The sequence below is a fragment of the Osmerus eperlanus genome, chromosome 27 (assembly GCF_963692335.1).
Source record: "Osmerus eperlanus chromosome 27, fOsmEpe2.1, whole genome shotgun sequence".
NCBI classification, from domain to species: domain Eukaryota; kingdom Metazoa; phylum Chordata; class Actinopteri; order Osmeriformes; family Osmeridae; genus Osmerus; species Osmerus eperlanus.
Window position 1 is genome coordinate 7,547,452 of NC_085044.1, and position 25,416 is coordinate 7,572,867.

At 40.7% G+C, this 25,416-nt stretch overlaps 3 protein-coding genes across 8 annotated transcripts in view; all 3 read right to left on the reverse strand.

Moving 5' to 3' along the window:
- fnip1 (folliculin interacting protein 1) overlaps positions 1-278 on the reverse strand; it is a 48,929-nt gene extending 48,651 nt beyond the window's left edge. For all 3 annotated transcript variants that reach the window (XM_062453170.1, XM_062453169.1, XM_062453166.1), the window contains exon 1: positions 90-278. In XM_062453170.1, coding sequence (XP_062309154.1) covers positions 90-178 — 89 coding nt within the window. In that variant the 5' untranslated portion in view covers positions 179-278. The remainder of the gene's footprint in view (positions 1-89) is intronic.
- Positions 279-520: 242 nt separating this feature from the next.
- On the reverse strand, positions 521-17,776 carry LOC134013621 (uncharacterized). 3 transcript variants are annotated; one of them, XM_062453175.1, is made up of 12 exons: positions 17,573-17,773; positions 17,226-17,372; positions 5,676-5,760; positions 5,501-5,555; positions 5,367-5,403; positions 4,468-4,593; positions 4,198-4,326; positions 2,234-2,273; positions 1,945-1,985; positions 1,737-1,819; positions 1,217-1,513; positions 521-1,007 (listed from the first exon to the last, which is right to left on the reverse strand). In XM_062453175.1, exons 2-12 carry the CDS (start codon positions 17,350-17,352, stop codon positions 999-1,001), a joined length of 1,029 nt encoding a protein of 342 aa, XP_062309159.1. In that variant the 5' UTR covers positions 17,353-17,372; positions 17,573-17,773; the 3' UTR covers positions 521-998. The 3 variants fall into 3 exon arrangements, with proteins under 3 accessions (XP_062309159.1, XP_062309161.1, XP_062309162.1); XM_062453177.1 differs by lacking the exon at positions 1,737-1,819 and having other exon boundaries at positions 2,234-2,326; positions 17,573-17,776; XM_062453178.1 differs by lacking the exons at positions 521-1,007; positions 1,737-1,819 and having other exon boundaries at positions 1,356-1,513; positions 17,573-17,776.
- A 1,296-nt stretch (positions 17,777-19,072) lies between these two features.
- The window catches only part of acsl6 (acyl-CoA synthetase long chain family member 6), a 31,510-nt gene continuing 25,166 nt past the window's right edge, over positions 19,073-25,416 (reverse strand). For both annotated transcript variants that reach the window (XM_062453561.1, XM_062453562.1), the window contains 10 exons: positions 22,990-23,124; positions 22,634-22,768; positions 22,258-22,353; positions 22,025-22,097; positions 20,893-20,981; positions 20,642-20,758; positions 20,286-20,429; positions 19,962-20,063; positions 19,776-19,847; positions 19,073-19,582 (listed from right to left, as the gene is read on the reverse strand). In XM_062453561.1, the coding sequence (XP_062309545.1) occupies positions 19,442-19,582; positions 19,776-19,847; positions 19,962-20,063; positions 20,286-20,429; positions 20,642-20,758; positions 20,893-20,981; positions 22,025-22,097; positions 22,258-22,353; positions 22,634-22,768; positions 22,990-23,124 (1,104 nt within the window). In that variant the 3' untranslated portion in view covers positions 19,073-19,441. The remainder of the gene's footprint in view (positions 19,583-19,775; positions 19,848-19,961; positions 20,064-20,285; positions 20,430-20,641; positions 20,759-20,892; positions 20,982-22,024; positions 22,098-22,257; positions 22,354-22,633; positions 22,769-22,989; positions 23,125-25,416) is intronic.

The window sequence follows — 25,416 nt, forward strand, 5'->3', positions numbered from 1 at the left end:
TTAGCTGTAGCCAGGGAGCTAGCTGGCTAGCGAGCTGGCTACAAAGCGCGTGATGTTGGCATAAGCATGCACGTACACAGCAACGTTACCTGAAAGCGGGGTCCTCTTTGTTGCATCTCGGAGGCGGCGAAAATGCATTTCTCTTATTAAAAAGTTTTTGAAAAAGAGTAGGAGCCATTGTGTACCAAAAAGATATCGGTACAGAAAGTCTCTTTTCAAATCCAAATGCAACCCTGGTTCCTTGAAACTAACTCCATTTGTGTCAGAGTCATATGACAGGCATTAGTCACAAGCTGCATAGAAACAACCTGCATTTTTGTGATTGGACGACGGTCGACTTTGGGTTCTTGAAAATACTTGGTTGGTTGATATTTTTGGGCACGTGGCAAGTTGAATTGCTGTGTTGATGTTTTGTCTGAAACTTATGTACTGAGTAAGATGAAAAATGATTGAATTAACCAAAACTAACATTAGAAGAAAATTGTCAGGAAGAGGTCGACGCTAATATGAACTCTAGTGAAACAGTTTAAATCGTTTATTGAAAACAGTTACAATACAACATAACGTCCAATATTCAGGTCATAACAGCATGAAGCTTGACAATAGATTCAATAAATGTACAACAAATCCAGACTGTAACATACTTGAAGTTTCCCAGAAATACACAGTAATTTTTATGGTAAAGTTTGGCCAGCTATGTCTTGCAGCTTTCTAGTATGGATGCTTTAGAAAATTCCACACAAAATAAACACATACTTTAATGTAAAATTATATAACAGCTGAATAGTTCAATTTGTAAGTAAACGGTACTAAGCAAATGCCAAGCCTGCCCTCTACTGGACGTTTGATGTACAGGCATTTGAGCAGCTGTCCAGTTCAAGCTCAATTTATACAAAAGTAATGAACATTTAGTATGTTTTTGAAGTGAAAGTGAAGTGTCAACTGTCCTGTTTTCAACAGACCTGGTCACAAGCCCCCAGCATTGTGTCATTCACGCTTTATGTTATCTAATGAGAAAGCACATTAAGTCACAATGATTGCTGTTCCAATATTACAGACACTTGTTAAATTCTCCAAGTCAAGATAAATTGTGATATCTGACGTATATATTGTACAAAAAAGTGCTTTGTCAGATTACTTTATTGCATGAATACACTTTGATTGATGGTTCTGGATGTGTGTATGTCAAATTCCCAAGTCCCAGATTCAAGCTTACCAGTTTGAAGGGGAACTCAAACGAGAACCTCTGACACAACCGCTGGAAGAACGCATCTCTCTCTTCCTTGTCTGCAAAGTCAAAGAACTTTGCTTGTTCTGGTGTGGTAGGAAAGGCTGGTGTCAAGGTCAAATTCTTCACATCCTCCCTTGGAACTATCCCATCACAGTTGACTCCTGGGTTGCCTGTTCCCTGATTGGCCGGGGGAGTTGCCAGGCCGTCATGAGGCATCTCCAAGAGCACACAGGAATTGAAGGTAACTTTCTTCCTGCACCTAATGGTCCTGATCTTCCCTTGCTGTGACACGAAAGAATCATTAGGAATCATCATCATTTGTACATTGCTGTACAGAAAAGCATCTGTTGTAACTGTGCTTGTAAAATCCTCATCATTATCTTCTCCTCTCAGGTTTTTACAGGACTCACTATGCACTTTTTTCCCCCTCTCCCCCAGCCCATTTTCCCCTCCCATAAAGAACCTCAAAAGTTTAAGATATGTGTACTGTAGATATAGCTCCTACCCTGGGTATTTTTGTGGGCACTGGGGGTGCACTGTATCCACAAGGTAGAGGAGTTCTCTCGATGGACACATTCAACAATTTCTCTACAAACAAAATCAAATCAGACAGAAATCCTCTGTGCCCCCAAAAACCTCAAAGGTGTGTTTGTTCCGAGCAAAGCGGCACGGAGGCCCAGAACAGGTGGTCATATGAGTCAGTAACTAAATACCTTCTGTTGAGCCAGCTGCTGGATCAGTGCCAGAGGGGTATCTACAGTACAAGGTACAAACACACACCCAACAATAAAGAATAATGTGCTTGTGTACAGTAGGGTAGCTGAGGGCATACAGAATATACTTCTTATCCTCTTGTGAATTCGTGGACACACAATGTTTTGTACCTACTTCTAAAGAAACACTAATCTAATACATAAAAGTAAATTAAATGTTTTTTAGCTACCACTACACCGCTGGTTGCCTCTCCTGTAGGAGTGATGATAAAGAGACAAGGTGAGCTACCTGTTCTCAGGATCTCTGTCATCATGTACCTCAGAGAAATCTGTGAAAGGGAGACACAAGGAGTCGTCACCTTTGAATGCCTGCAAAAATGACCTGAGCCAGAGAGAAGAACAATTTAGTTTCAAACACATCCCTGTTTTCATGTCTACTAAGCTGCAACTGAAGATGAAATGGATCCATTTTAATACCGAAATAAAATATACTTAAAAGGGGTCATTGATTGCTAAACCGAATTTACCTTGTCACAGTTGAATAACGACAGTTCAGTGGGTAAAATGGACATACAGTGAACCCCAAAGTCCATTGACACCTCTTTCCTATGCAAATCTCACAATAAAAAAAATGTAGCTGTAAAACGGTGCCACCAAACTGACGTCAGTTCGGTGGCTCCACCTTTTTTGGCTCTGGTCTGTACCTTCGTCACGCCCCAAAATTTGCTGCGCGCTGCTCTGTGTACTTCCACAGAATTACAAAGAACATTTTTCAAGGATATTGAAAATGGACTGCGGTCGTAAATGCAGTGTTCCAGCCTGTACAGGGAATGCTGACACTTTTCAGAGTCTTTCCAAGGAACCAAATACTTGACAGGCTGTGATGTTTGTCTATGAGAAGATTCCTGTGCAGTTCGACACTCAATTACACATTTGCTCGAACCATTTCACCAAGGACAGTTTTAAAAACCTGGGACAATGTAAAGCAGGATTTGCTATGAAGCTGTTGCTGAAAAGAGGTGCTGTTCCGACCTTATGTTAATCACAGCCGCAAGCTGTAGTATGATGTTGTCGCTAACAGTTATTAGCAATGCTAACGTATCCTGCCTGTATCTAGCATCGGTAGAATGTGTGATGATTTAGTTTACTGTCAATGGGGCTAACGTTATTTCATGTTCCTGACTGTGTTTCATTCAAATAAATAACTTTAGTGTTGTCATGTAAATCTACAATTCAAGATGCATGTTTGTCCAGATCTATTTTTCAGCAAGATAGCTAGAGCTAACTGAAGTTGAGTTGAATCACGATAGTTTGTTTCCTAAGCTGTAGTGCTAACGTTACCCACCTAAGCCGATCCTGTTTGCTTCCACAACAGAAGTGGAAACAACTAACGTAATCATTTCAAATGATATCTAGTCAATCTGTTGAAAACAGTGTTGTGTAGACTCAATAGATTTATTTGTACGTTTTTATTTATCCACCTTCTTGTGTCAGTGAGTGCTGTTGGACGTGTTGTGTCTTTGCTCCACAGCTTCACTCGTTGTAAACCAACCAATCAGCGCGCAGCTCATCTATATATTCATGAGCATACCATAAAAGGAGAAAACCTAGCGTTTTTTCCCGGGACAAATTCACAAGAAGCATGAGCGGGCATAGAACAGCACCCGGGACATTTTCTGCCAAACCAATGTTACATACCCTATTCGCAGACCTTAAGGAAAAGTGTGAAATACCCCCCCCAAAAAACAGTCAATCAACCCTTTAAACTCAGATTGATGAGTTGATAAACTGATTCAAAGTAGGTTGTGATGTAGGTACCTTTGGTGGAAGAGAGTTTGGGTGATTGATTGATTGAAGTTAGGCAGTGATGTTGTACATATAAAGGAGAGATAAATTGGGTGATTTAACCCTTGTGTTATCTTCGGGTCGTTCTGACCCATCAGTCATTGTGACCCACCGTCGTATTGCGACAACTTTACCGCATACAAAAACAAAGTGAAGCATTTTCTTTTAACCGTTGGGCTGTCTCAGACCCCCCACATTGCGAAGGTTAAAAGAAAATTATTTTTATTTGTTTTTGTATTGGGTAAAATTGGGTAAACACAACGATGGTTCGTTATGAACCTTTGGGTCATGTGACCCGAAGGCAGCACGAGGGTTAATGATAGATTAATTAAGGTAGGTTGAGGTGAGGGTACCTCAGGTGGAGGAGAGGTTGGGTGATTGATTGAAATTAGGTAGTGATGCAGGTACCTATGATGGAGGACAGGTTGGGGGGCTGCTGCATGTTGATGTCTTCCGCATAACTGAGGTCCAGGAGGGTGGAGTTCTTTACCTGCAGCTCCTCTGGCTCCCCCAAGCTGGGGAACATGACTGGTTCCTCTGAGCCACAGCGGAGAGAGGTAGGAGAAGGAGAGGAGTGGGGGATAAGGAGGCTGATAAGGCAAAGAGGAATGCAAGTAAATTCTACTGACAATTTTGTTACAACACATACAAAGATGTGCTAAACGCACACATACACACCCAAGACTTCCTCTCTGCGGAACACCTCGGGGGAAAACAGACTGGTGCAACTGCTGGTATCCATGGAGGAGGAGGAATCATCACAGTCTGACAGAAAAAAGGACACGCCTGCGGGCAGAGCTGCATCTGCACCAGCAGAGTACGAGAGCATCACTCGCCATTTTCATAGAGAAATACTTGCTGAAGCACAGATGCCAGCTGTTGGAAGTATTTCATCTGCTTATCATCTACTATGCTTTGCCTATGCTTTGTACTTACCCGGAAAAGGACAGTGTTTACAACCATACATTTGAATATAAAAAAAAATGATGATTTCAATTCTGTGCTTACAACAGTAACCAGGCCACATCCCATAGTGACAAGACCAAGACTGCACCACAGAAACACCATTCTAAGGACGCGTGTCCATGTAGTGTTTGTCTCGCGCTGGCAAGGCATTGGGGAGCGCTTCATCCCAGTGCTTCATCAGCTCTTGACTGCCAGCTGGACGAGCATAAACAATACTGTTGTATTTTCTCGGCTAACTTAAACTAATCATTAATGGCCATTTTCAATTCGCTGAGCTCGAAAGTGTGACAACAACAAAAAATTATCCTTTGAGAAAATTCTCAGTTTTTTACCAGCGGACGCACAAAAAAAGTGTGTTCTGAAAAGACACTGGGTGCTGCGCTTTTTCTGTAAGCAGGCGCATATGCTCTTTCCATATTGGGAACATTTGGGGTAGAATTCACAGAAGCTGGTGCTCAGAAAAAAAAAACGCTATATGGACACTATGCCTAAATCAGTTATCTAGAATGAATGCATGCATTCAATTGACTGTATCTATACAGGTAGACTACACCACTGGTCTAAAGTGTATATATTTTCTAGTACTCATTAGTGGTCTTTTTAAACTCCACCTGAACTTTCTTCTGGGCTGTAGGTCACCGTGCTGGGCTAAAAATCAGGAAGGACAGGAGTCATGAGTTTCACTTTGTGCTGCTCCAGTTTAAGAGTAAAATAAACACGGTTAAGTAGTAGTACATAAACATACAGTAGAGTTAGATCGCAGTAACCTGTCTGTGTTGTGAGTAGAGGGCCTGACAGATCTGTCAAAAGGGCATTCACAAAAAACAGTGATCAAACAATGATATTGAGCGATCCATTGCCTTGTGAATAGGCCATAATTTAAAAAAACAATTCCAAGGATACGTTACAGCACAGCTCACCTCTCATTAAAGCTTTCTGATTCGTTGATGGGAGACAGAACCCTGCTCACGGTTCGACAAGGCCTGGAGCAAAGTCTCCTAAATTCTGTAAAGTAGAGAGAATGTAGAAAAGGCTTCTTGAGTCTGAAAGTATTTTACCTTGCCAATCTGCCCTCTAACAACCTTTTAAAGAAATGCATAGGCACTGTGTCCCAAGTGAAACTATAATGTATTCATAATTTACAGTACTAATTATTATGCTTTTAAACAAAGCAACAAACATAATGTGAGTTCAACCTGTGATCTCTTGATCATGAGTCAAATGCTCTACCATTGAGCTATAACCATCCAGGGATGGATTTATTATTTGTAAGGTCCTTGGCACACATGTCTCAAAGGCCCTCCACTTTGTTACACACTTGAATGAGGATCATACAGGAATTACAACAGTACTAATCAATACAGGTAAAATAACACACAGCCCATTGAACATATATTGTGCCAATTGGGTTTAATCTGGCTGACTAACAAGATGGTTTGTTACACATAACCATCTGGGAAGTTGTGCTTGGACACTAAATGAAAAAGGGCAGACACTTAAAAAAATACTTATCAGGTGATTGGCTTAACCATGTGCCCATTACTGTCTATGGCAGGCTAACTTCAACCACAACCAAAGCTGCCAGTACGGTGGCGCCGTCAGGGGGGGGCCACGGCCACCCTGATAAAGTTGCTGCTCCCCCCCACTGGCACAGTGCCCACGATGATGACATTTTGGAATTATAGATAGATAGTGCAGTTCTCAGTGGTTTTGCTACCTATATTTGTCAGATCACAATTGAAATTCTCTGTCATCTCTGAAGTACTTGTTCAACTTCCAATTATGTGGTAGCCTACATTCATGCAAATGATTATGTAGCCTTCATTTGTCTGCTGTTGTAATACATATAAATTGCTTGTTATGTTGATCAAAATGTACTATATTTACATTTAATCATTTAGCAGACACTCTTATCCAGAGCGACGTACAGTAAGTACAGGGACATTCCCCCGAGGCAAGTAGGGTGAAGTGCCTTGCCCAAGGACACAACGTCATTTGACACGGCCAGAAACAAACTGGCAACCTTCTGATTAAAAACGCGATTCCCTAACCGCTGAGCCATCTGACCCCCTATATTGGTTCTCTATTAAATTGTCTTACCACCACAAACATCTAAACATTTAGTTCATAACAGAAGTCATTACATGTATAATGGTTAATCCACTTGTCATAATTGTAGGCCTAATTCACCATACAGCACTTGTACATTTGTACACACAATGTGCAGGCAGTTTTGATATGAGTAAACACATACATTTATGTAACAAAATTCAATGATCTATACTGAAAGTATATCCACTTTATATTGTCTTTCTGTTAGCTAGCCAGCCCCTTTGAAAATAGCTTAATATCGGTTGTAAAAGCAAATTTGCTTCTAAATAACTGAACAGTATTTCCCTATTCCCTAACTACACTGTAAAGGAAGTTTTCCGACGACACTGTATTTCTAGATTGATATGATTTGCCGGATTGATACAAATTATTTATTCGGTTACAGCACGAAACAGAGCACTCTGTGACCATGTCATAACGAAGGAAAACTAAAATAGAGTCATTCGACAGAGTGGTGATGAACATCAAATGCATACAGCCTTATATACACTTATATCTATATGGTCAATCAATAAATGTATAACTGCCTCTGTGATTGGCCCACTCCCTTAAAGAATACAATGTATCAACCTAACACAATACAGTGACAGCTAAGACAACAGAGCCTCAGGACCAGGGGCCTCATGTATAAAAGATTGCACAGCTTTCATACCAGAAGATGGCGTACGGGCAAAACTTGAAAAGTACCTACGCACATAAATATTCACATGCATAAAACTGGTTGTACGCCAGGTCCTGAGCACCTTTCTTTTATAAATCACAATCAACGTTGAGATTGACCGCACGTGAACGAGCCGCTGACCCCGCCTTGCCTCCTCCCATAAATGAATATGCAGATTGCCTATAAATGCGCTCCTGAGGTCATTTCTTTGACTGAATTAAAATGTCTAAACACGCAATAAAGAACAATTTCACAGACTGAGATCGAGGTTCTAACAACAGAGGTGAAGGCGAGAAAATGTGTCCTGTTTGGCGGCCTGTCATCAGGTATTAGCAACAAAAGAAAGTCGGCGGAGTGGAAAACTATCATTTGCGCCCTTTCTTGTTTTTAACCTGTAGCATTTTGCTAAATATAAAGTGCAGGAGAACCGGGGCGAAAATAATGCGGGTGAAAGTAACAAAGCGATTTTCTCAGAGCCCTGACTACATTTGACACACCCGTGTGTTACCTTCGTCCCAACTGACGGGGTCGAAAGTAACAATGTGCAACTTGTGTTCAAAATTAAATTATACTGAAGTTGTTCGACATTTGTACAAAATACCACTTGGTATTGATAGACCACACTTGTGAGTTATTGACCCAAGCAAAAATATATTTATGTCTAAAACATTGTCTTTTAAAATTAAGTTTTTCTGAAAATGGTACTGTCGCCCCTGCTCTCCCCTACAAATAAAATTCAAATTATTATTATAGGGCCGTAAATGCTGTGAGTTGTTCGGAGAACCGGACCACGGCAGAAATTAAGAAGAAATGTAGCCTAAAACTCCTAATTAAGAAACGAGTGGTTGCGCATCGTAACAGCATGGCAGCTATAGGGTTATCGTGACCAGTGTTGGGGGTAACGCGTTATGTAATATAACGCGTTATGTAATATAACACGTTACCCCCTATTATTACTTGTGAGTAACAAAGTAGGCTAATATAACGCGTTACTTTGACATTGAGTAATATTATTACAGTTACTTATTTAAGTAACTTGCGTTACTTGTCCAAGTTACTGCATAAATTCAACAAATGACTTAAATAGCCTTATAAATACAGATTGTTGCCTAAAACGACACTACCTGGGTGCAGTAGCCTGACAGTTTGTCTTTGTCTTCACAACAGCAATCATGGCCGCAGAACGTGTTACGTTTTCGGCGTGGAAATATTCACACTATTTCGTTTTCATTGAAGATATTGGAAGAAACATTCAAGTTAAATGCAAACTGTGCCCCAACAAAATATTATCTACTGCCTTCAAACTTCTCGAAAGTGTCCACAGAGAAACGAAGCTGGAAGCTAGCGAAAAATACACTTTAAACCATAAGAGAGATGGAGACCCGTTTCCACAACTCGCTACTAAAAGTAATAGTGAAAGCAGAGTGCGAATTATACAATGACAATCGGGGAGGTCAACTTCTTCTCCAGGGCGTAAAGTAATATTTACGATTACAGGTAAGCACGATATATAAATGTATTGACCCCCCCTAGGCCGCAAGGTGAACCACAAGTCTGTGCAACACAGTCCTAGCGAAAAACAGGAACATCTGCCTGTCTGACAGGCACTTTTGCATCCGCAGTGTATCCAGGGGCGTAGCCAGGACATTATTTCTGGGGGGGCCAGCTCTGGCCAGTCTTTTATTTGGGGTGGCACTTGATTGTCAAAAACTCCTATTTTAAAACTCACACACTGCATCACTCAGAGCAGCAGTTTTCTAACGGTATCCAGTGGTTAGCTGCTAGTCTCCATTGAAGCGCTGTCAGAATGCAGGTAAGTTGGTTTGCGTCTTGCACTGTTGATGGGGGCGTGGCCCAACATGTTGCGAATATGGGGCTTGTAGCGTAAGTGACAAATGACAATATAAGACGACTTTATAAAAAAAAATACAAATGCATTTTTTAAGCTTTATACCGTTTCTGTTCAGGAGGGTAAAAAAAAAGAAAAAAAAAAAGAAGGTTTTTGTGAGGTTGGGGGGGCCGGCAGGTTGGCCATTCTCTGACCAATGGTGGCCGTGGCCCCCCCTGGCCACCACGTGGCTACGCCCATGAGTGTATCACATGCAAAACACTGTCAGGGGCCGAATTTCTGGTCATCCAGGTGACATGCAAGGTCCCAACCTCTATTTGCCAACCCAAAATCCTATTACGCCACCAAAATCCTATTACGCTCTAAAGAAACTAGTTCTGCATAAAACATAGACGCATCGACAATCGACTGGAATTTTTGCGACAAACTTTTTTTTGGTAGCCAAGTATGGAGTTAGATTAGTTTCATAATTCAACCCTCCGATTTGTAACTCGTGTTCTCCGATTTGTAACTGTGTTCGTCAGGTTGCAAACAAATGTAATGGGGTCATTTATTTGTGAATCGCGTTACATTTGTGAATCACGAAATACATTTGTGAATCGCGTTACATTCAAGTAAAGTAATTTATTTGAGTAGTACAGAAATTAATAATGTAACTTAATCACACTACTTGTACTGAACAGTAATAAGTAATAACTAATATATGACTTTTTTGGAGATGCAGTTAGAACCGAAACTGTACTGTACTGTAGCTAGTGGTACATGCCAGTGCCTCTACTGGCACGTGACAGTGGCTAGTGGTACGTGCCAGTGCCTCCACTGGCACGTGACAGTGGCTAGTGGTACGTGCCAGTGCCTCTACTGGCACCTAGTGGTACGTGCCAGTGGAGCGAGTGGTACGTGACAGTAGCTAGTGGTACATGCCAGTGCCTCCGCTGGTACATGACAGTAGCTAGTGGTATGTGACAGCGTCTCCACTGGTACATGACAGTTACTGTTCTGTTGATAGTGATATGCAAGTGTCTCGTTCGTGGCAGTTGCATTGGGTGTCTTGCAGCTTTTGTTTACTGTCATGTAGCCTAACTGCCCATTTTAGAATAGAATTGTTTAAGTATGTGTGGCGGCCTGCGGAAACCCGTGGATGTCGCGGCCGCTCATTGTTGGCTATAAGCCAAAAAAGATCGAAAATCGTTTTCTGTCAAAATTGAGATTTTTGATGTTTTGTATCGTTAACACCCTAAATTTCATTGTAATGTACAAAAAGTATATGATTACTTAGGAAAAACTATTCATTTCAACGGTTTTTTGACATGTCAGCTAGCAAGATTTTCAAGCCATGTCAAATCAAAGGCTTAGTTTGCCTGCTCTTTTGAGTGCTGCAGCAGCCCATAACAACTGATCAATGAAATAACTTGCTGAGAAGTTATTAATGTAGCCTATACTTAAACTGACATTTACATTCACAACGTCATTACGAACAAAATGATTTTCTCCCATATCACTTTTTGACACAGGTCGACTTTAAAATGATGTAACTTCAGTTGTGATAAAGATATCTGGGTGATTTAAACAGATTTGTATCCAGGAGAGTTTGTAGTTTCCAATATGTATAATACCCAGAAAGTACATTTGCAATCATAGGGTTGACAAGGTTCTTCATATGAAAATAATGAACTATTATTAACAACTATATTTACTCAGAGTATCGAAATGCAAATGTAGGCTACCTATATTGACTTCAGTTATTACAATTAATGATATACGCCACTAGGAGGCGCTGATAACAACACAACGATGTGCATTAGAGACGAGAGTCTACAACGGTGGCTCATGTGCACGCTTAAATTCAGTTACTCTGAGTAAAATAATTTGTTACTAATTCATTACGTGTGTACAAGTCTGCTTTACATTACAGTCACACCATTACACTATATGCAATATAATGTTTAAATCGACTACTTTGTATGGTGAGCTTGTAGTGAGACATCAAAAGTATGGTTTGGAGTCTGTTAGCACGAACAGTTTAACTTATTTTTTTAAATAAAAGTTTATAGCCTGTTCTCCTATTCTAAAATGGCTGCGGGGCAGTTACACGACAGTAAACAAAAGCTGCAAGACACCCAATGCAACTGCCACGACACACTTGCATACCACTATCAACAGAACAGTAACTGTCATGTACCAGCGGAGGCGCTGTCACGTACCACTAGCTACTGTCATGTACCAGCGGAGGCACTGGCATGTACCACTAGCTACTGTCACGTACCACTCGCTCCACTGTCACGTACACTCGCTACAGTACAGTACAGTTTCGGTTCTAACCGCTACTGCTTTTTTGAGTAACTTCCCCCAACACTGATCGTGACATGCATTTCCTGAGTGATTTTGTTGTTCGTTTGACACCCTCAAGTTTAACAGAAGTTATTAATTGGTGGCGGATTAAACCGAGGTGAAATCAGTTTCATATTCGAGATTCAACAGACATTCATATTCGTACCTCCGTTCAGGCTCCGCGTCATATTTAGGGACCGGGGTAAAAGAGTAGACAGTCAGAATGTTTCTTCAATATCTTTGTAAAAAATGAACATAGAAAATTAAAACTTGTTGCACATTCTTCTACTACTAGCTGACCAAGTTGTCCAAGCTTTGGTTTGGTGATAAAGTTGATTATTGATTAACCCATAGCCAATCAATCAACAAAACACTAATATTTCAGTATTTCCTCAATATCTTTGTCAAAAATGAACATAGAAACTTCAGACCTGTTTAACATTCTTCTACTCCTAGCTGACCAAGTTGTCCAAGCTTTGGTTTGATGATAAATTGATTATTGATTAACACATAGCCGATAAATCAACAAAAACACCAATATTTCAGTATTTCCTCAATAACTTGGTCAAAGATGAACATAGAAACCTCAGACCTGTTTCATATTCTTTTACTCCTAGCTGACCAAGTTGTCCAAGCTTTGGTTTGGTGATAAAGTTGATTATTGATTAATCCATAGCCAATAAGTCTATAAAAACACCAATATTTCTGTATTTCCTCAATATCTTTGTAAAAAATGAACATAGAAACTTTGAACTTGTTGCACATTCTTCTAATACTAGCAGACCAAGTTGTCCAAGCTTTGGTTTGGTGATAAAGTTGATTATTGATTAACCTATAGCCAATAAATCAAGAAAAACACATTTTCCAATATTTCATCAATATCTTTGTCAACAATGATAACAGAAACTTCAAACTTGTTTCACGTTCTTCTACTCCTAGCTGACAAGCTTGTCCAAGCTTTGGTTTGGTGATAGAGTTGATTATTGATTAATCCATAGCCAATAAATCAATAAAAACACCAATATTTCAGTATTTCCTCAATATCTTTGTCAAAAATGAACATAGAAACTTCAGACCTGTTTAACATTCTTCTACTCCTAGCTGACCAAGTTGTCAACGTGAAATGTCATGCGTGAAAACCAGAGTATGGAAGCTTTTCGTGCATACGCAATGTTTAATTGAGGCCCCTGGTCTCCTATGCTCCTTTGATGTTACATCTCTCCCCAGAACAGGAGATAATAAAGCTACAGCAAGCTGACCATCCAAATGGACAACTGTCCTTTGTGTGGTCATTTTCAAACAAGAATGAATTAAATACAAACAATGAAACAGAAAAAGTCAAAAGTTCAAAGCAGCTTACTGTATGTCTTCAATTGACCCTTTCTAGAACTTCCCATCAGGTCATAAATAGCTGAAGACAATCAGACTTCATTCACTACAAGATAAAAGGCCATATAAGATTCTACACCCATTCTCCAGGGTCAAGTGTCCCACAGAAAATGTTGCACCTAAAAACAGTTAAAGCTTTAAAGTTTTACCACTATTAAAACATATTTAACCTAAAATTTCCATCACAACGCTTAGTTTAATTTAATTGCGAATGCCTTTGTTACAGTTTTTTCCAATTGCTTAAGCACAATTTTGAAAACAGGGCTCACTTTGTCAAAACACAACAAACGATTCACTCAACCAGACACACAAGTAGCATAACACCTCCAATCTTTTGCGAAATGAAACACTTTGTTCAAAACTATACAATAATTTATAAAACCCCAATTCTGTCACAACACCGTATGCCACACACATACGTAGTTCATAACATTTGACTGTTTGAAGCAGTTACACACTGTTGTGCACAATTTAAAACACTTTTACACTAACTATTCTTTTCTAATGATATAACCTGCTTGATTTTGTCAGAGATATTGTTACAGTAGAGTACATGAATATGTTGACCAAACACAACACACAAGACCAGTACTGCACACTGACATTTACTGTATTTCTCCACATTGTCCAGGTAAAGGTTGCATTTTGTTCAGAAAATCAGAACATATTTCAAATTGAATACTGTATAGTAGGCTACATACTGTAAACACAGCAAATACATTTGTGGAGACAAATGAAAGTATTCAGAAAATGAAATACAGTACATTGTTTCAATCATGGACTGCAGTGAATGTGTACAAAAAAAGTACTGATGTAGTGCATATAGTAGGCTACATTGTACTGTACTGTAGACAGTAGAGAAAAGTAGTTTTCACCTGTGCTCTTGTCGAAATGTCCAAATTACTCTTGCAACAGTATATCTTCTGAGGTTGGGCTGAACTCTCTGTCCAGCCTCTCTCAATGTTGCCCCATGGTTCAAAACATGGTCAACCAATGTAATGTTTCATTAGATACTGTAAATTTGGCCCTATTCTCCCTCTCCCTACCACTCTTCCTCCACAGGCTCCCCCTTTCATCCTCACTCTCCCGCTCTCTCTTCCTGCAACATTGCCTTCCATTTTTGATGAGGACAGGTAAACTGACCTGTTGCCTTTTTATACTGCTTACACCTGATTGGTATGTTTACAATTAAGCACTTTAGTGCTTGTACACCTGACGCCCGTGTTTGATCCATTTTACAAGGCAGTGTGTTGAAAAGGCAATTAAATTACATAATCTTATATTTCTGTGTCTAATGTAGAACAGTGTATTTAGTGGCCCTTGTACGTACATTTGCAAACGTAGCGTTATCTACGCCATGGCCAACCCGCCAGACAGCGCACGCTGTGATACTTCAGCTTACGTCGTATTTACCAACAGTGCAGTTCATCGCACTGTTGAATGTGCCTCCTCCTCTCTTTCTATCATGGATCAGCCACCAAAGTCAAAACAGCAAAAACAAAGATTTAGTGATAACAACATCCCAACATAACGTGGCAACATTTGGATTTTTGTTGCAGTAGTCTTTGTAAAATACGTGCTGTGGGTCAGACAACGCCATGTAGGCATAGGCTACTTCTCAACCTCGATGATTAACTTTGTGTCGTCAATCTTCCCAAATTTCTCAGTTGGTTTGTGATGGCCTATGGGTTTCAGTCGCACAAATAATTTGCGTTTGGTGTCAACACAGCATAAGGCTAATGCTGTGTTGTCTTAAACTAAGTTTATGCAACTGGCCTGCTCAATCTCAGGTTAAAAGTCAAGCTGAATTTAGCTGTGTTGTAGTGATGTGTCATTCGTGAACGATTCGTTCATTTTGAACGAATCCTTACAAGGACTCGGGAGTAACGAGTCCTCTCAAAGAGTGATTCGTTCATTTTCTCGTGGTCGCGCATCGGGACTGTTGCATAGGCTCGTCCAAGTAAACAGAAATGATTCGTTCATTTCCCGACTCGGTCTTCGGGTACGAGTCTTTGGAACATTTTTCACGTGACCTGCATAGGCTCTGTAGTGGTCGCTAGAGGAAACGAACGATTCGTTCATTTCCAGACTCGGTCTTTCTACGAGTCTTTGGATAATTTTTCACGTGACCTGCATAGGCTCTGTAGTGGTAGCTAGAGGAAACGCTAGAGGGAACGATTCGTTAATTTCCCGAGTCGGTCTTTCTACGAGTCTTTGGATCATTTTTCATGTGACCTGCATAGGCTTTGTACTGGTAGCTAGAGGAAACGAACGATTCGTTCATTTCCCGACTCGGTCTTTCTACGAGTCTTTGGATCATTTTTCACGTGACCTGCATAGGCTCTGCACTGGAGGAAACAAACCATTTGTTCATTTCCCGGCTCGGTCTTTCTACGAGTCTTTGGATCCTTTTTTCACGTGACCCGCATAGTATTTTTTAGTTGAGGAAACAGTTTCCTCATTCCCTTTTGCATGGCCGCTGTTTTAGTAAGACGTGAATGATATTCGCTCAAGTCATCATACTGATTGGTTTTGTTATTTTCACTTTACATTTACACTTACAGTTTAGTGCAGTGTAATTGTTTGCCGTGATAATTAAATGCTAGTGTGATAATAAATGACCAAATCATACAAACTGTCATGATACATTATTTTAATGCAGTTTATTTTCAATTTATTTTAAAATGGTATCTGCTGGTGCACATGTCATGCACTAACCTACATGAGAATATGATACGTGTTTGCAGTGGACGGATAGCCCCCCCCCCTCCCCCCTCCGTTGAAATGAACGAATGACTCGAAAAAAGATTCGTTCATTTTACTGAACGAGATTCAAAGAACCAAATCAGTAAAATGATCCGAACTTCCCATCACTACGGTAGTTATTTCAGAAGAACCAAAACAACATGTTGCCTGAAGGCCAACGTAGTTAATAAATCCGTGACTGAATTACCAAAATTCCCATGTGCTTCAGTAGCCCTCGCGGTGTAATACAATGGACTACAATGATGGATGTGTTTTTGCTCGTGGGACTCGAATATTTTATTTTTCTTAACTTCCATTTATTATGGCGTGAATGGATGTACTCACTACATTTGTTCAGAATATAAAATTATGAAATGAATTGATTTCAAAAGATATAGCGAAGAAACACTCAGCCATACACGAAATCGCCTAGGAAACGAATAGACCCATGTTGTGTTTCAAATGGTTACGCGTAGGCTATTTTGATCGTATTTTCTGGGTTAGCAGCAACGTTCTTAGTATGCATTTTTAATATGTGGTGTCAGAAGGAGCTGTGATGTCGTAGAAAATACGGCTACAGCCTCAAAACAACCCGGTGGTTGTTTCGCGGTGTCAGGTGGCTGAGCGGTGAGGGAATCGGGCTAGTAATCCGAAGGTTGCCAGTTCGATTCCCGGTCATGCCAACTGACGTTGTGTCCTTGGGCAAGGCACTTCACCCTACTTGCCTCGGGGGAATGTCCCTGTACTTACTGTAAGTCGCTCTGGATAAGAGTGTCTGCTAAATGACTAAATGTAAATGTAACAACCCCAAATACGTGATTAGTAGCCTACATTCGGGTAGTGTCTATGGGAATCTGTTGTTTTAGAAGAAGCCAAAACAAGATGTTACCTGAAGGCCAACGTAGTTAATAAATAGGCTACGTAACGATTTAGCCGATCTTTTATGAGCTAGAATAGCTCGCAGTGTGAAGCAATGGTGTATCACGTGTTTTTTCTCTAGTGCGATCGAATCCCACTTCATGCGAGCCTGCAAATGTTTTATTTTGTCTCCATTTATTTTGTCGTGAATGGATGTAATGTAGTACGCACGTATCCTATACTTTCATATTCACCGCAGCAAATATGCGATCCGACTTGAAAATCGCCAGTAATATGTTTGTGAATTTGTGACGAATCAGGTGATAGAGGAAGACTGATATGTGAACGCACAGCTGAGGAACCAGTTAGCGTGGAAACCAGTTGGGCGACAACACCGGTAGCCCCTTGCGAAAATCAGTCCCCAACACTATCCCCAATGTAAACTTGAATTGGTATTAGAATGTTCTAAAATAACTGCTCCAATGACATTGGAAATGTAATAGAAAGCATCTTCCTGATTCTTACTGCCTCTTTTTGCCGACGTCTTCAATGGGGTATCCCGCCCTCGCCATCGCTGGTTGTGAAAGCGAGCTTGAATCTGCACCCGCGGTCTGGAGGTCAGGTCCTTGGTCCGGACATTTGTGCGCCCCATTTGGCCAATTGTAGGTAAAACTGAAAGTATTATTCTCTTGATTTACAAATAATTAATGTAATCATGTCCGTGTCAATTTACAAAGGTGGTGTTTGGTGTCAAAACAAGACAAAAGTGAATGGGCTTGTTGACCATGTTGTGACAAGACAGTTGGGCTAGCTAGAGCTAGCTCTCTAAAAAGCATCCCTTACTGTGTACAGTACATTTTAAAGTTACTAACCTCGATCTTGAAGAGGTTTGCCTTCAACGTTAGATTGTCCCAGTTAACTAGCCAGACACATTGGATACAGACATATACTTATTTTTTTACGAACCTAGTAGTTAACTAGTCAAGTTTTACTACTACGCTGCAGGTCGTTTTTGTTGTTTCCGGAATCTGCAGGGACGCCGGCGTAAGTAGGCATAGCTACTGTTCATGTCCAGTCTTTAAATAGCTACGTTGAGAATACAAACTTGACATTTGTGAAGGTCACGACGCAGCTCTCAAGTTTTGAAGACAGGCAAGTGACAACATTAATTAATTAATTAATTAATTGCTTTTTACCTGACATCTTTGAAAGACAGATGCAATGATTAATGCATCCATGGCCAGGATATAATTATAAAATATGACATGATTTTAAAAGTGACATACAACAGCAACTATGCAATACACTTAAATGTATTTAGTGCTAATAAAATTATTATGCCTATTTGGAGAGAAATGTTTATAATGTCACAATATGTCAGTCATCGTGTGATAAATAAAATGACTAGGCCTAGACTACTTGTTCTGAGCAGGTGTCAGTGAACAGGCTGTAAAACTGTTGGTTAAGTTGCAGACACTCATGAAAAACTGATGCTAATTATCTGGGAAACATTTTCTAACAGCAGTCAAGTTGTCATTGTTTGTGTCAAACAAGTTGTGAATTTGTTGTTACATTAAAACAGGAGATCATGACTTTGTGCTGGAAGTGATGCTCGAGCTCAAGTGGTTTCCTTTGTGGGTGACCAAAACTCAATGCATGACACTTCAGAGCCCTGACACGAGAATAAAGAAAAGATTAAATCCATTCCATAGTGTTTTTATTTATCTTTCCCCATCCCCATTCCCTCCCCTTCACTATCCCTATTGCTGCACTCATACAATACAACGATATGGTGCTGGTACCATTTTACAGCAGATTAAATAAATAAATAAAGAGTACAATTCATCTCACTACACGCAAAATGTCAAGAAATGTCATTCAAACCATTGCTTAAATATGCTTATACTTAGCTGTCCTCATATGTACATCAACATTGTTATACTTCGGGACTGTACTTAACTAAAAAAGCCTAGACAATTTCTCTACGTAAACCCACGTTTTTTTTTCTTCTAACTTATTTCCAAGTCCGTTAGTTGTTTGTTTCCTCCTCTGTCAGAATGTGGAGTTCATTGCAGGCTACGCGAGAGGTAAGCCTTGCAATATATCTTGTATACTGACTGGGCTGGCAGACAGACTGGCTGGACACATCTCAAGGTCATGACAGCAACAGCCTTGTCAGAGAAGGGCGAACAGCATGCAGTGCCCTGAGTCCATGTTTGCTTCTTTTATCTCTCTATTTTTATTCTATTTTCTGTGTTGAACTGGCAAACTCTTGGGGTGCAACTTGGAGAATCCTCAGGAATCGTGTCAGTGAAGGTATCGTGATCAAGGCGACAGTAGACCACACACAGAACAAAAGGGAGCATGCAGACTGTTGCTGCAGTGTCGATGTATTCATATCTAGAGAAGGACACGTCAGGTGCGTACAACGTGTGTCTTGTGAGAGAGAAGACCGGGGATACAACTGGTGGTACAATGTCAGTAAACTTCACACAATACTGCACTTTTGTTTCTGTGGTTGAGCTGCTGTCACATGTTAACAGCAGTTTGACTCAATTCATTTGGTTGGAGTCTCGGGTGGATGGCTGATTGGTTGGTTGTTAGAGCCTGTTCAATTGGTAGGATTGTCAAGTGTGTGGGTGTGGTGATGTGCGGTTATGGGAAGAGTGAGGAAGGGACAAGTGATGATTGTTGACCTGTAGACTGGGAACTGGGCATTTGATTGGATTTGTAGAAGTCATTCACATGGAGATGTTGTTGTAAAGAACTTCAATCTTCTCCTTGAAGAACTCTTTCAGCTCTGGCCGCTTGGCCTTCAGCGTTGGGGTCAGCAAGCCATTCTGTATGGAGAACATCTCACTATGAACGTAGATGTCTTTCACCTGGGCAAGTACACAGAAAAAAAATATTAGACACTTTACACAGCAAGCCTTAGGCCAGGCTTTTATGTAACCTTTACTTAACCAAGTTAATTATACTGAGCTTCAATCATTTTTTTAATTCAAGTCATGCTGAAAAAGTCTTCTCACTGATTTTGTCTTGAATACTTTTTATCCTACAATTCCTATAAGCTACCTGTTCAAAGGAGTGGAGTCCACTGGCCTTGCCAAGTCTTTGCAAGTCTTCCATGATGGCCTTCTTCAGTTCCTATACACATGCACACACACAGAAACACAGACACACACTGTGACTCAACAGCACTCTAGACACAATTTCAATGCATTTGCTTTTTTGAGTGTACGAACTGCACCAGAAACCTACTGTATTTTTACAGAGATCCCTGTAGCTGCCATCCATGCCCTTCTTCTTTGCCCAGCCTGGCATGACCTCTGGGTCAGGAACCACAATGCCAACCAAACAGGACTATGGGGGGAGGGGGATACCATCAGGGATCATCATCCTTCTCCTTTTGGGTTAGGGAACTAGCTACAGTATTGCTATCACTTTCCCACCCAGCAAACAACAATACCAAATGCATGGTAGATTTATGGTGAAAATAAAAAAATATTAAGCATGTAATATTATCAGTCAAAGTGCCCCTTTAATGTGCGCCAATGGAACTGGGTGTGCAGTTTTGAGTCACACCTGTAGACTGTCTCCATGGACATAAAGCTGTGACACAGGCTCACTCCTGATATAGATGTTCTCGATCTTCTCTGGGGAGATGTACTCTCCCTGAGCTAGCTTGAAGATGTGTTTCTTCCTGTCGATTATTTTCAGCGTGCCATTCTGAAGAGGAGGAGGAGGTTAGGCTTATTAAACAATCTCAGAATATCATTAAGAAAATCATTTTATTTAGGGAGAGAAGAGTGGGAGGCTTGGAGAGGAAAAGAGATTAGAGGAGAAGAGAGAATTGAGGAGAGTGGAGAGCAGAGGAAAGGAGAGTAAATAGGATGGGAGGGAAGTGGAGGAAGAGATGAGAGGTGAGGGCTGGTACGTACAGGTAGCCACTTCCCAATGTCCCCAGTGTGGAGCCAGCCCTCAGAGTCCAGGGTCTCTGCTGTCTTCTCTGGGTCTTTGATGTAGCCCTTAAACACATTAGGTCCCTTCACACACACCTGGAGGGAGAGGGAGGGAGGGAGATTGTCTCAGTATGTGTGAGACTCTTGGAGATAGTTGGTGAGCCTGTTAGGGAAGGAGTGGATATAGTAGAGAGAAAATCTTGGGAGAGACTATATATGTATTCCTTCACCTCTCCTTCCCCCTTCACAGCAAAATAGTTCTTATCTGCTACATCCACCAGCTTGATCAGGTTGCATGGTAGTGGAGCACCCACGTGACCTGCAGGTCAACATCACAACAACAAACACACAGTTAAAGATGTGTAAACATACAGTCAGCAGTAGCAACTCTGTTCTTTGATTAAATACTGCTATTTAACAGCAGAGGGCACTATCGCACTATTATATTTCTATGAGATTACTGTAACCCAAACAGCTGATTTCTTATAATCCATCAGTCTACAGTAAATACACATCCAGTTACATGAATCTATTTATTCACTGAGCAGTGTGTGTTTATGTCTGCTTATGTGTGGATGTGTAAGCCTTTGTGTGGGGGGTGTATCTCCAGGTTAAAACAGAAAAATGCAGAACCTTTTAGGAACCGTGGGAACTATGACATCTGAGGTCCCCAATCTACTATCTAAATATGTAATCTGGACGTCCGTTTATGGTGGTGAGGAGCAAAGTCTGTGAGTTGAGGAAGCAGCAAGTAATGCAATTATCTGGCAGACAGAGTAGAGAAGGGGTAGGAGGGTGTAGTGTGTGTGACTGGTATATGTGTCAAAACATTCACTAATGTACCAGAGCTACAAAGGTGACCTACAATCATAGCTGTACATAACATAACCCCATAGTTCCTGGCAAGTGCTATCAGCTTGCATAACTGTGTAACTAAACCATTCTATACTGAAACTACTGTAAAACCATAGCTCAATAACACTACTGATCTATAAAACTATACCTCAATAACACTGCTGATCTACAACTGTAGTTCTATGATACAATATAAAGTGGCAGGACTGGTATGGCCTATGAGTCTGAGGCCTTCTCCAGTCATTCAGTGTGAAGATAATGTTTAACAGTCATATCAACCTTACCACACACACCATGAACCAGTTAGTGTTTGACACGTCATACCAGCCCTATTAGCCTGTATAATAACTACAGGGTCAGCTCAGTTGGAGACTGATCTGGAGAAAAACAAGTCCAGTCACCATCAGTTACGGGTTCAAAGCCATAGAGGGTGTGCTACGTGTCCTTTGCTTGTACTTCTAGTGTCTCAACATACATGACCAGCCACATAGATGTACAGCCAGTTACCTGAGGTCCAGTCTCCAGGTGTGGTGAACGTGCACCCAGCTGTGCATTCTGTCTGTCCGTACGCCTCGTATACCTACACACACACACACACACACAGACACACACATGCATAAATATACACACATATACACAAGGTATACAAGACTATAAGTGTGTAATACTTTCTCATGATATATGCTATGCATGTGTATGCATCTGTATGAATGTACGCATTCTATGTGTGTTTTGCTCACCTGACAGCCCAGCGCAGCTCGGAGGAATCCCAGCACAGTTGGAGAGGCAGGGGCGGCCCCAGTGATGATCATCCTCAGCCTGCCTCCCAGACTGGCCTGGAAACACACAGGTTTAGGGCTTACTGGAGGTCAGCTAAACTAACCCACACATTTGCCGTGTGGAAATATTTTCAGGAGCAGACAGGAAACAACTGTAGGAGAGATATCGGTCACTATGACCCAAAGACAAACAATGGGGGGAAGAGGGTAGGAGGAAGATGAAAACAAGAGAAGGGAGGTGAGAAGGAGAGTTGTGTAGGAGGACGAGGAGGGAGGTGATAGATGGAGGACAAGGATAAATGTGGAGGAGGAAGGAGAAGAAGAGGAGATGGTCTACCTGTATCTTACTGAAGAAGATCTTATCCCATAGGCTGTCACTGCGAATGACCCCTGCGCTGACCTCCGCCCCTTTTCTCCTGGCAGCAAAGTTGAGCAACCAACGCTTCACAGGGGTGTTGGCCTGGCTAAAGATCTGGGAACACAGAAATAAACACACAGCCATAGAAACAGTCACATTGAAATAAACATACATAAAAATCATCACTCTCCATTTGTACAATATACAGTATGTATATATGTGAATAATATATACATATACCAACAGTGGTAGGACAGGTTTGTTTTGTTACAAACAGCTTTGTGACAGACATGCATGTACACACACATACATGTGTTGGTAGCAGTTAGTCTCACCTTGTCATACATGCGGTTGAGCAGACGAGGCACCACAGGGAAGATGGTGGGACGCAAGGCCTTCATGTCCTCTGACAGCAGGCGGATATCACCCTGGAAAAACCCTATCCTGCCACCGTGACAGTACACCACCGACTACACACACACACACAATGGGAAAAAACATTAACTGTCAACACACACAAAACACAGAGACACAGGGGCCACAACAACTCTTTGTGGCTACAAGAACTGAGAGAAAAAACTCTTGGTCTTGCAAGAATGTGTAAAACGAATAATCCTGATAGGATTCTTTGTTAAAGGCAGAGGCGTAGCCACGGGTAGACCTGGGTAGGCACAGGCCTACCCAATTTGTTCTAAGGCCTACCCAAAAACGAAAATATCTCCAAAAAATTATGCACCGGGTGCACATCGCAAAGTAAATAAGAAAAAAAACAGAAAAGATGCCTATCCATATTTTTCTAGGCCTACCCAAAAATATTATTCTGGCTATGCCCCTGCTTCATGGACTGTGAGAAATCTGTGAGAAATATTATTGATTAGGCTGATTGTACTGAAGGATTGTACTTTTCAATGTGGAGTGAGCCAATGACAGAAGGGCCATGGGACAGCTGTGTGTTTGTATTGTGATTGTAAGGTTGGACAAATGACTCTTGAGATCTGTGTGCTATACAATGGTGTGTTGAAGGAAGTTATTTGTGGTTCAGTGGCATGCACCTGACCAGTGCTGGGGTCAAATGTAATGGTTAAACTCTGTGTAAATTAATCCGTTAAAGTATGCATACAGAGAAATTCACACTGAAAAGTGATTGTGCGCACGTGAACGAGTCCTTGTCCACACCCTGTCAACTCACATATTTTACCTTACATGGTTGTTGAAATGCCCATATTTTGTCAAGTTTCTCAATAAACTTCTAAATTAACCCATTGTGAACAATGAATGGTTCTTAATGAGAAATGACAACTTAAAAACTGGAGAAAATAAATAAACTTTACTGAATGTGAAATGGAGATCTTAATTAGCAAAATAGGAGGAGCATCTTGTTTAGTGGCCTTTGAGGACACAAAATCAGTTGATTTTATTTTTGTTGCAATTTGTGTGAGGTTGACCCACATTTTGGCGTAAAATGACTGGACATTCACAACTATTTTCCCAGGCCTCCAGGGAAATCTGTTCCCCCAGGGAAATTAGTTCCCCCCTGTATTCTCAGTGTAAAAGACTGATGTATAGATGAAACTTGCTATACATAATGATCTTAGTAACATACATCACCAGCATCACTGTATTGCATATAAATGGCCACTCTAATATACAGGGGGGGAACCACTGTCCTCAGGCCTCCAGGAAAATCTGTTCCCCCTGTGTTCTCAGTGTAAAAGACTAATGTAAAATATTTGAAAAATATTTTCTACAAAAAGTTTTGAAATGTTGAAAATGTCCAAAAATAGGTTTGCATCATTGATGAGTACAGTACATTTTTTCAAAATGACCATTTAAAAGCATACAAACTGTCATGTGGTATTGTATTTAATAGAGGAGGTTTTCTTTAAAAAAAATATGGTCTGCCACACAAATGTACAATTCAAGTAAAATGATCTTAGATTAGAAAATGATATGAAAAATTCTGAGACTGAGCCTCGTACCCGAAGACACGTCAGCAGAGGAACGAATCTTTAACCCGAAGACTCGGTCGGCAGAGGACCGAATCTTTAACCCGAAGACATGCTCGGCAGAGAAACAAATCTTTTACCCGAAGACTCGGTCGGCAGAGGAACAAATCTTTAACCCGAAGACACGGTCGGGAGGGGAACGATTCCTCCGTTCGGGTACGAGTGTTTGGATCATTTTTCACGTGACCTGAATAGGCTTAGTACTGGTAGAGGAAACCGAAACCAAGCGAAACCACGACTGTGTCTTTGGATACGAGTCTTTGGTACATTTTCCACGTGATCTGAATACATATGCTCCGAAAAGATAACAGAAAGGATTTTGGTTTAGCAGTAAGCATTTAGCGTGAATGATATTCGTTCTTTGATTACAGGTTACATCAATCTTTGATTGATTACAAGTTGTTATTTTGGTAATTTTTGCAACTTTTGTTTAACTTTACTTACAGTTCAGTGTGGCGTGATAATTAAATGCTGGAACGTAACGTGCTAATCATTTCAAATCATACAGAGTGTCATGATGCTTTGTATTTAATGCAGGAATTTTAATTAATTTATTATTATGTATTTTTTTATAAATTGGAAACTGAAGAAACACCTGAACACCCATTTTCATGCATACACGGCTTCGTACATTTGGCCCTGGTGTCAACTGGATTCTCTGCGGTTCTTTCTAGGAAACTAATTGGAGCTGTGTTTATGGGATTTATGTACAGTATTACTGTTTTACTGTGTTATTGTGATACTGTGTTAAACTCT

Coding starts and splice junctions, on each gene's coding strand:
- LOC134013621 (XM_062453175.1), bottom strand. CDS start 17,352: ATGGGGCGCACAAATGTCCGGACCAAGGACCTGACCTCCAGACCGCGG. Junction 2,274..4,197: donor CAACCTGTCCTCCATCATAG/GTACCTGCATCA, acceptor TCCCTTTCACAG/ATTTCTCTGAGGTACATGAT. Junction 1,986..2,233: donor GACAGAGATCCTGAGAACAG/GTAGCTCACCTT, acceptor CTTGTACTGTAG/ATACCCCTCTGGCACTGATC.